The following is a 10,609-nucleotide window of genomic DNA, read 5'->3' as shown; positions in this document are numbered from 1 at the left end:
ACACTGATTTTTTACCCCATTTTCCAATGACACTTCATTACCGGCAAACGCAACGGTGTCAGTTTCTAAAAATAGCGTCCACTATTCCCCCCACCCATAGCTGGGAATCCCCTTTTTGTCGGCGATAGTCAGTTGTACCACCGTGCAGCGGAAAACCGTTGTTCAGTCTATACATACTAACTTAGACCAAGCGTGTCACAGTGCTTTACTCATCTCAGTCCGCCTATAAAAGGCAACAATTCGATAACTTTTCGATTATTTTGTGAACGCACAGGAGCGAGAGAGTACCAAGACCGTCCGGAGAAAGAAGTGTGGCAAGTCAAATTAGCTTAGTTTCTGAGAAACCACGTTCATACTTGACTCTTGGCATTGCTACATAGTTCGCGCCATTTCCAGCAAGTGTTTGGGTGATAAGAGTGACTTCAAAACAGGAGAGTGAGGATTACACACACACGCAGGGGAATATATCGTTGTCTTCAATATGACTGCTCGTGAGTGTTGAGAATTATTTTGATTTATTATGGTCGTCATTTATTATGTTGGGTTGGAGGTGGTTCAACTTGACTGCCAAGTTGAGGTTGTCGATGTCACACTTTTGGACAGGATATAGCGTTTAAAATTAAGTTTGCAATGCAGTTGTTGATTATCAACGCTTTTTTTCTTCTTGTCAAGTTCTTCGTTTGTTTTTGTTTGGGGTTTTTTTCACAACATGTGTACAAATTGTATTTTTGACCTCCTATGCTGGACATAAACTTCAGACTGTATAACAATTCTTTCGAATTAATTTTAAATATTCATGTGTATAATTATGCAGGGAAAATGTGTCTGCAGCATGCAATGATAAACACACATTGAATACATGGCATGTACATTGATCAGGTTTTTTCCTTTATCAAAAGGTATTCATTTCAGCACGACAATCAATTATATTTCTTCCTGTTCTTATATGGACAAACTCGGTGTCTCTATTTTCCACTATACATGAGACTGGAACAAACAAAAAACCTCAACAACAACAATTGAACGTTTACTTATGTCACGAGGTCTTACATTACACTGATGGACAGGTGTCAACATTTGCGGCATCACTCGTTTTTCTTTTCTGTATTTTTGTTCTTGATTTGTTGGTGTGGTTGTTTTTTTTACTGCAAGGACTCAAGGACAAATATATAAAACACAAACCAATCAAACAGACGAACAGAATCGTCGACAGACAAACACTAACGTGACGCGGCAGTCAGACGCGCGCACTCACGCACTCGAACGCCGCGCTCGATCATTTGCATTCACACACACACACACCACACACACACCACGGCACACACACACACTCTCTCTCACACACACACACACACACTTACACACACACACACACACACACACACACACACGCCAGGCTCTCTCTCTCACACACACACACACACACACACACACACAACACACTGACACCGTGACAAATTATAATTTTGGATGATTAATGAGATGAGGATGATTATACACACACACACGCACAAGCACAAACACACGCACTCTGCTCGTCCGCACACAACTGAGCGCTCGATCATTTGCATACACACACACACACACACACACACACACACACACACACACACACACACATATATATATATATATATATTCACACACACACACACGCCGGCACACACACAGGCACGCGCAAGTACGCACGCACCACTATACACTTTTGCCTCCGACCTCCTTCATGTTGTCTTCAATCGCCGACACACTCAGTCGAGGCAAAGAGGCTTAGAACATTCTCACCTCTTTACTCAGGGCATAAAAAAAGCCGGAAATGTTTCCCCGCTTTCGGATATCTCCTTTCACGCCCCCATTCAGCCCGCTGAATAGTGTTTAGTCAGTACGACACCCATCCTCCTGCCAACACTCATCGATTACTGTTGATTATGCAAAAATGGGGGGGGGGGGGCGCAGACAGATCATAGAGGACAGAGAGAATGAGAGGGAGAGTGAGAGGGAGAGAGAGAGGCACAGAGAGAGAGATACAGACAGGCAGACAGACAGAGACAGACAGATAAACAGCGGACAGACAGACAGACAGACAGACAGAGATAGTGAGAGACACTCAGGCAGACGAACAAGCAAGCTTTTCTCACCGTCTCACTTGTGACTGATTTTATCAGAGAGACGGGGGGAAGGGCAGAGACTGAGAGAGAGAGAGAGAGAGAGAGAGAGAGAGAGAGAGAGAGAGTTTTCTCATCGTCTGCGGCTATTGTCAGCCTAGAAAAGCCGGAAAGGGAGAGTCAGTCAGAGAGTTATCGTGTCCGGGTCTGGTTTTCTTTGAGTCATTGTGTTCCGGTATTCCCGTAGCTTATATTTATATAAATATGATATCCTTATATAGCGATTTCTCTGCTACTGACATTGCTTCCGCTCCCTCCAACTCAACCTTCCGTTCCCGAATATGATTCGTACATAATTGATCGATTTTTGTTTGCTCGTTCTTAGTGTTTCTGTGTATTTTGTATTTTATTTCAAAAACAAAACACATCAGTGTATTCAGCGAAGCACTTGTTTTATTCTGGTGTGTGTGTGTGTGTGTGTGTGTGTGTGTGTGTGTGTGTGTGTGGGTGTGTCTTTGGGTATTTAATCGTCTCCTCAGCTATATCTTGGATTTCATGCGATTGGGGATCGATCGCCTTTCGTCGGTTTCGAATATGGGGTAGGGTGGCCGGGGCCGTGGGGCGGTTGGGAGGTATCACATGGAAGGATAAGGGATACACTGGGCCATGGGGAGTCTTGGCAGTGCACTGGTCAAAATCACAAGTAATCAGACAGAGAATGAGAGACAGACAGACAGACGGATAGACAGAGTGAAAAACAGTCAGAGAGACAGAGTGAGTCAGCTATTTGATCTGTCTTTACAGCCCACTTCGTCAACATCACGGGCCAAAGAATCTAGACACAGCCATCGTCGAACGCTGAAGAAGAAGAAGAAGATCTGTCTTTTAATTTGATTTGATCTGGATCCATGTAGGAACAGTATATATAGTGTGTATAGCATATATTGTGTGAACAGTACATGTGGTGATTTGTGTCCGAATGATAATTGTTTTAATGTTGGTTGTACATTTAATTGTTCTATTCTGTATATTATGTTCTTTTGTAGAGGGCCTAGAGCCATAGGTTCGGCACTTAAAAATGTCCAGTTATTATTACTCTCATTTCTCATTTCTCATTACTTTATTGTCCCATCGCTGGGAAATTCGGGTCGCTTCCTCCCAGTGGAAAGCTAGCAGCAACGGAGTCGCGCTACCCAGGTACGTGTCTGCGTGTTTAGGTGTATTCAGCCACCTGCACTTATGGCAGAATGACCAAGGTCTTTTACGTGCCATTGTGATGACACGGGGGTGGGACATGGCTTCCGTCTCTGGGTCTGCACATAAAGTTGACCCGTGTCCGTCCCGGCCCGAATTCGAACCTGCGACCTTTCGATCACAAGTCCAGTGCTCTACCAACTGAGAGATTTAGGCAAAAGAATGAGAATTCTTTTACCAATAATGAATGTCGCTGATTGACCCAACTGTAACAGTGTAAGTTACGAAATTAATTCCTTCTGCACAGAAAGCCGCTAGACAGTAGATTTTGGGTATGTGACCAAGTGGAGGGGTGGTCTTATCCCATGTAAAAGACTGGCCAGATGTGAGATGGTGACACGATGTGAGATGGTGACACGATGTGAGATGGTGACACGATGTGAGATGGTGACACGATGTGAGATGGTGACACGATGTGAGATGGTGACACGATGTGAGATGGTGACACGATGTGAGATGGTGACACGAATCGTTCACACGAGAAGGACTGTGCCTTGAATGCTCAGCTAGTAAACAAGGGGGGATGTGTCGGTAAATCGATACATTTTCAATCCTTCCTAGTCGACTTGTTTCACTCGGCTGAAGCTGCGCGGCAGCTTCGTTTAATTAGTAACTATATGAATGACACTTTCTGCTCTCCACAGGCTCTGCTTTGCCGGTGTCGCCGCACCGGACGTTGTGCCTTACAGCATTGGTGATGACGATGTTGATGACGTCATCAGTGGCGCGTCCTCAACTGCCGTCATCCAGCCCTGAGTCCAGTCACCTGATGTTTTACCTGACGGTGGAGAAACAGCTGATTCCACAGACGGAGGGACTCACGAAGATGGCATTGCAACTTCTGGAAACATATGTAGGTGGTTGTTGTTTGTGTCGTTTGTCGGTTGTTGTTGTTGTTGTTGTTGTTGTTGTTGTTGTTGTTGTTGTTGTTGGTGGTGGTGGTGGTGGTAGAACGATGTAGTAGGACTAAAATCAATATTAGTGGTAGTACCGGTAGTATACTGTAATTGTCGTCGTCATTCGGCCAGTGGTAGCAGTAATATTTCTTCTTCCCCTTCGCCTACTTCTTGTACTGATATAAAGAACGCCATCTATGTATTCTGTTTCTGGTATCCGTTACAAATAGTTTCAAAAGCAGACCTAGTTTACGTATTTTACGGTCGTTGGACTTGAAGGACTTGAGGTACGGGCGTTCAAAGTCGAGGAGCTCAGAGCGACTGGTAATGATGTGTCATGATTCCAGGGTTTTTTGCTTGGCATGAGACTGAAATGGCGTAAGAAGCGTTGGGAATTCAAAGATTAAAAATCCCGCTGCGTGTCTAAGTCAGTAAATGGTTGATACATTGCCACTCTACATCTTATAAATGAACTAATCCTGGCTGCGTTATTGTGATTTTTTTTTTTTTTGGTCATGTGGAAAACCCATCAGTCCGGCTTTAAAAACAGAGGGAGAGTTTGAAACATTTCCTTATTTTCTTTTCTTTTCTTTTCAGTTTGGCTTGGGAACAATCTGTCACTCCAGATAGACATATAGCAACTGATAAAGAGAAGGAAAGTTTTAAAACATTTCCTTGCCGTTTTCTGTTACAAGACTTGAAAAATCACTCTCCCTATTTAATCATCAGCATCTCATATTGTAAGGGGTTGGCTGGGGATGGGGGGGGGGGGGGGTGATGGTCAAACATTTTTTACCGTTTTCTTTCGTTATGTGGAAACTCTATCGACTCTTCCGGGGCCAAATGTGTAGCTTAGCCAAGCAACTGACTCAAAAAGGAAGGGAAAGTTGCCTTTTTATTTGTTTCTTTTATATGTCTGTCTTTCTTTCTTCAGAGCAGATAGTCGTTGAGCCACATACAGACGTACTTTGTACACAATATCATGTCAAGGGCACGAGTAGATTGGCGCTCTCTTCAAAATAAACCGTTGACGAAAGAAGGCAGGGAAGGCTGTTTGTTTAAGTGTGGGGGTTTGGGCGGGGGAGTATGGCAATCCGAATGGTGCAAATGTCCCTTCTAGCTCTTGATGTCTAAATAACGCATTATTTAGCTAAATAACGCGTTATTTAGCTAAACAATGCTTTATTTAACTATATCATGCATTATTTAGCTAAATAATGCATTGTTTAACTTAAACAATGCATTATTTACAGATACAGAAAAAAGAGAGCACAAAGCACTAAACAATGCATTGTTTAGCATAAATAATAGATTGTGTCTGTAAATAACTCATTATTTATAAATAATTACGCGTTTTTTCTAAACAATATATTATATGTAAATAAAGTGTTATTTAGATAAATAAAATATTATTTAAATAAATAAAATATTATTTAGATAAATAAAATATTATTTGGATAAATAAAATATTGTATGTAAATAAAATATTATTTAGATAAATAAAATATTATTTAGATAAATAATTTATTATTTACTGTTTTTGCCTTGAAATAGTATTATTACGCTAAATAATGCTTTATATAGCTATATAATAGGTTTCCGCTATATAATTCATGATTTGGTAAATAATACATTATATACCGTAAATAAAATATTATATACCGTAAACAATTCATTGTTTAGCGCATCGCGAAGCCGTTTTTTCTCTTGTTGTTTTTTACCACGTGTTTCCGTGGATCCACGAGAGCTCTGTTGATTCTCAAACTGACCAATCAGACAACTAGCATCTGTCTCGGCGTACTAAAGCTACATCCGCTTCGCTTCCGACCATCTTCTTGTCAGGTGGCTAACTTCAACTGATGGTACAACAGCAGCAATTTAGTTCGCAGTCGTTCATTCTCCATGTCCAGATGTAAAAGATGTTCCCCCATAAAACTTTAAAATACGAACCCTTTGCAGTGCCAGTTCCTGGACAACCGCTGTAGTTAGAGTTCTGATCAATTCAGCGGGAACGTTCCCTTGTGCTTGTGTAGCCATCTTGATTACATTTGGATTGGATTGGATTGGATTGGATTGGATTGGATTGGATAAGATTTACAGTCCAGTGAGGTTACCCTCATGGAAATTCGGGCTGCTTTCTCCCCGGGGAAAGCGAGCTGCCATACACACGGCGCTACCCATATTTTTTTTTCCTGCATGCGTGTATTCATGTTTCCTGAGACTTATTAAATGCCGTGTGAGATGGAATTTTTTTTTTAACTTTATTCCAAGTCCCAGGGGTATTTGATGGACATTTTTATCTATGCCTATACAATTTTGCCAGGAAAGACCCTTTTGTCAATCGTGGGATCTTTAACGTGCACACCCCAATGTAGTGTACACGAAGGGACCTCTATGCTTGGCGCTGGTGGACAATATTCACTTTTTTTGCCAAAAACACACTTTTTTGGCCAAAAATGTACGTTTTTGACCAAAAAAGTGTGTTTTTGGCCAAAAACATGTTTTGGCCATGTTTTGACCAAAACTTTTGAGTGCAAAGTTTTGGCCAACAAATATTTGGCCAAATCTAAAACATTTGGCCAAATCTTCACTTTTTTGGCCAAATGTTTTAGATTTGGCTAAATATTTTTTGGCCAAAACTTTTGCATTGAAAGTTTTGGCCAAAATTTTTTTTTTGGCCAAAACTTCATTTTTTGGCCAAATCTTTGAGTACCCCTTGGCGCTGATGGACAATATTCATTTTTTTGGCCAAAAACGCCAGTTTTGGCCAGAAAAGCAAAGTTTTGGCCCAAAAAGTATAGTTTTGGCCAAAAACGCCAGTTTTGGCCAAAAAAGCAAAGTTTTGGCCAAAAAAGCAAAGTTTAGGCCAAAAAAGCAAAGATTTGGCCAAAAAAGTATAGTTTTGGCCCAAAACGCCAGTTTTTGCGAAAAACGCCAGTTTTGGCAAAAAAAGTGCGTTTTTGGCCAAAAAAGTGAATATTGTCCACCAGCACCAAGCTGCTAGGCGCTGGTGGACAATATTCACTTTTTTGGCCAAAAGCACAGTTTTTTGGCCAAAAACGTACATTTTTGGCCAAACGAGCAAAGTTTTGGCCAAAAAAGCTAAGTTTTGGCCAAAAAAGCTAAGTTTTGGCTAAAAAAGCAAAGTTTTGGCCCAAAAGTATTGTTTTGGCCAAAAATGCTAGTTTTGGCCAAAAACGCCAGTTTTGGCCAAAAAAGTGCGTTTTTGGCCAAAAAAAGTGCGTTTTTGGCCAAAAAAGTGAATATTGTCCACCAGCGCCAAGCTGCTAGGCGCTGGTGGACAATATTCACTTTTTTGGCCAAAAGCACACTTTTTTGGCCAAAAACGTACATTTTTGGCCAAAAAAGCAAAGTTTTGGCCAAAAAAGTATAGTTTTGGCCAAAAACGCCAGTTTTGGCCAAAAACGCCAGTTTTGGCCAAAAAAGCAAAGTTTTGGCCAAAAAGAGATTTGGCCAAAAAAGTGAATATTGTCCACCAGCGCCAGCAAATACAAAAGATTTGGCCAAAAAAAGATTTGGCCAAACAAAAAAAGATTTGGCCAAAAAGTGAAGATTTGGCCAAATCTTTTTTGTTTGGCCAAATCTTTTTTTGGCCAAATCTTTTTATGGCAGAAGTTTGGCCAAATCTCCCGTTTTAGCTAACAAAAACAGTTTTGGCCAAAACTTTTGCATAGAAAGTTTTGGCCAAAAAAAAGTTATAGCCAAATCTATTTTATTTGGCCAAATGTATGGGGTTTTTTGCCAAATCTTTGTCTTTTTGGGCCAAAACTGGCGTTTTTGGACAAAAAAGTGAATATTGTCCACCAGCGCCAAGCATAGACCTCGGTTTTTCGTCTCATCCGAAAGACTAGCACTTGAACCCACCATCTAGGTTAGGAAAGGGGGGAGAAAATTGCGGCCTGACCCAGGCCTGAACACGCAACCTCTCGCTTCCGAGCGCAAGTGCGTTACCACTCGGCCACCCAGTCCCTTGGCGGAACCGGATGTGGAGTACCGGATACTGGGTTTGCCAAGACAGTGGAGAATCAACAGCGCTCTCTCGGATCCACGGAAACACGTGGAAAAAAACAACAAGAGAAAAAACGGCTTCGCGATGCGCTAAACAATGAATTGTTTACGGTATATAATATTTTATTTACGGTATATAATGTATTATTTACCAAATCATGAATTATATAGCGGAAACCTATTATATAGCTATATAAAGCATTATTTAGCGTAATAATACTATTTCAAGGCAAAAACAGTAAATAATAAATTATTTATCTAAATAATAAATTATTTATCTAAATAATAAATTATTTATCTAAATAATATTTTATTTATCTAAATAATATTTTATTTAGATAAATAATATTTTATTTACATATAATATTTTATTTATCTAAATAATATTTTATTTATCTAAATAATATTTTATTTATCTAAATAATATTTTATTTATCTAAATAACACTTTATTTACATATAATATATTGTTTAGAGAAAACGCGTAATTATTTATAAACAATGAGTTATTTACAAACACAATCTCTTATTTATGCTAAACAATGCATTATTTAGTGCTTTGGGCTCTCTTTTTTCTGTATCTGTAAATAATGCATTGTTTAATTTAAACAATGCATTATTTAGCTAAATAATGCATGATATAGCTAAATAAAGCATTGTTTAGCTAAATAACGCGTTATTTAGCTAAATAATGTGTTATTTAGACATCAAGAGCTAAAAGGGACATTTGCACCATTCGGATTGCCATAGGGGAGGGGGGGGGGGGGGATTTTAGTTTGCTGTTACGATTGACTGCCGGTTCATGGTTCGGTCACAGATGTAACATGATGTGTTTCACAGGGGGATTTTTCCACGCAAGTGTGCATTGACTTACGTAACCTTGGGACAGGCTCTGGCAGGTTCACTAGCATACGGCACGCAATAATAGTGGGCTAGTGTAATCACTGAGGTTTATATATATAGCTCGTCTTTATATAACTAAGTGAGTGTACTAATTGGTATTGGTATTACTGAGTATAATATAGTCCTGTGAGGTTACCCTCTTGGAAATTCGAGCTGTTTTTAAGTCTCACTGGGGAAAGCGAGGTCACATACAGTAAGGCGCTACCAATTTTTCTTCTTCTTATTCCTGCATATTCAGTGAAGCTGTATCGACGTCTCAAGCCTTTGGGCCTGTTACCAGGACTGAGGGACACGAAGCGAAAGTGGGTGCCACCCAACCGGGTGAGAACGAACCGCGTGCTCTGTTTCGTTGAAATTACAACAAATCTCAATTTCAACCAATCCAACACCGCGGCTGGCACCCGCCCAGTTGGTAACTTTCTCGTGCATCTCGGCCCTGATGGTCTAAAACAAGGACAGACGGGAGAAGCTCAGACAAAGAGGGCAGAGAAAGGGAGAATGTACGTTCTGGCTCACCGATTCCGACAGACCCTAAATATTAACGCAAAATAGGCTTCTGGACTAAACTTTTACTAAAATGAAACATGCGACAAAATCAGAAAAATACTGCATAAATCCATACAAAAAAAATACAGTAAAGTAAGGTTGTTTTGAACCAATGCCGGGTCTGTCGGAATCAGTAACCCAGAACGTACATTCTCCCTTTCTCTCTGTGCAACGCTAAATTTAGTTTCCATTGAAATATTAACTAGTTGCAGCCAGCGTGCGTATTGATCCAATCTGCCATAACTACCGTATTGATCTGGTAAAAACAAACAGCAAGCCTGTCTTCTATATTCCTCCAATGGCAAGACAAGATTAAATCATGTGATAGCAACAGTTACGTCACGTCCGCCCAACACTTGGTATTGATTGTAACATAGCCTGGTGATTTTGTCATTTCATTCCGGACTCGCCTGCCGTGCGGTTGTGTTTTCTGTGAGAGAAGTGTTTTTACTGTCACTATATTTGCTAAATATTTATGTCTCAAGATAGCATTTCTGAAGAATTAGAGAGAGAAATTCTTGAATCACAAGTTGCTCATCAAAATCTATTAGATTTTTCAACACAGTCATCAACTTTAATTTTACATTCACCAACTATGGTTTTACCGGAATCATTGAGTGAATGGAATTCTGAGCAGTTTTTAACTATTGAAGAGCACCTCAGTTACCTCAACAATTTTGTTGAAGTATTATCGCAAATGAAAAATGAAGGGCCATCTCCGAGTGGAAAACTACCTAAATTTCCTTCACGCCCAAAACGGAAACTTTCAGATTTGTATGGAGGAAAACCAAAGAAAACCAAAACAACAATGACGTTCAATGAACTCCACGAATATTTAAAGTCAAAAATTGTTGATGTAAGCATGAAAGTTAGGAAGGAA

At 40.2% G+C, this 10,609-nt stretch overlaps 1 protein-coding gene across 1 annotated transcript in view; it reads left to right on the top strand.

Annotated features, from left to right (window-relative positions):
* The first annotated feature begins 272 nt into the window (after window positions 1–272).
* Window positions 273–10,609, top strand: part of LOC138983288 (uncharacterized) — a 31,123-nt gene continuing 20,786 nt past the window's right edge. Inside the window, exons 1-2 of the mRNA XM_070356711.1 lie at window positions 273–491; window positions 4,001–4,209. Coding sequence (XP_070212812.1) covers window positions 482–491; window positions 4,001–4,209 — 219 coding nt within the window. The 5' untranslated portion in view covers window positions 273–481. The remainder of the gene's footprint in view (window positions 492–4,000; window positions 4,210–10,609) is intronic.

This window comes from Littorina saxatilis, linkage group LG12, assembly GCF_037325665.1.
Source record: "Littorina saxatilis isolate snail1 linkage group LG12, US_GU_Lsax_2.0, whole genome shotgun sequence".
NCBI lineage: Eukaryota > Metazoa > Mollusca > Gastropoda > Littorinimorpha > Littorinidae > Littorina > Littorina saxatilis.
This window is presented reverse-complemented; position numbering and strand designations above follow the sequence as displayed.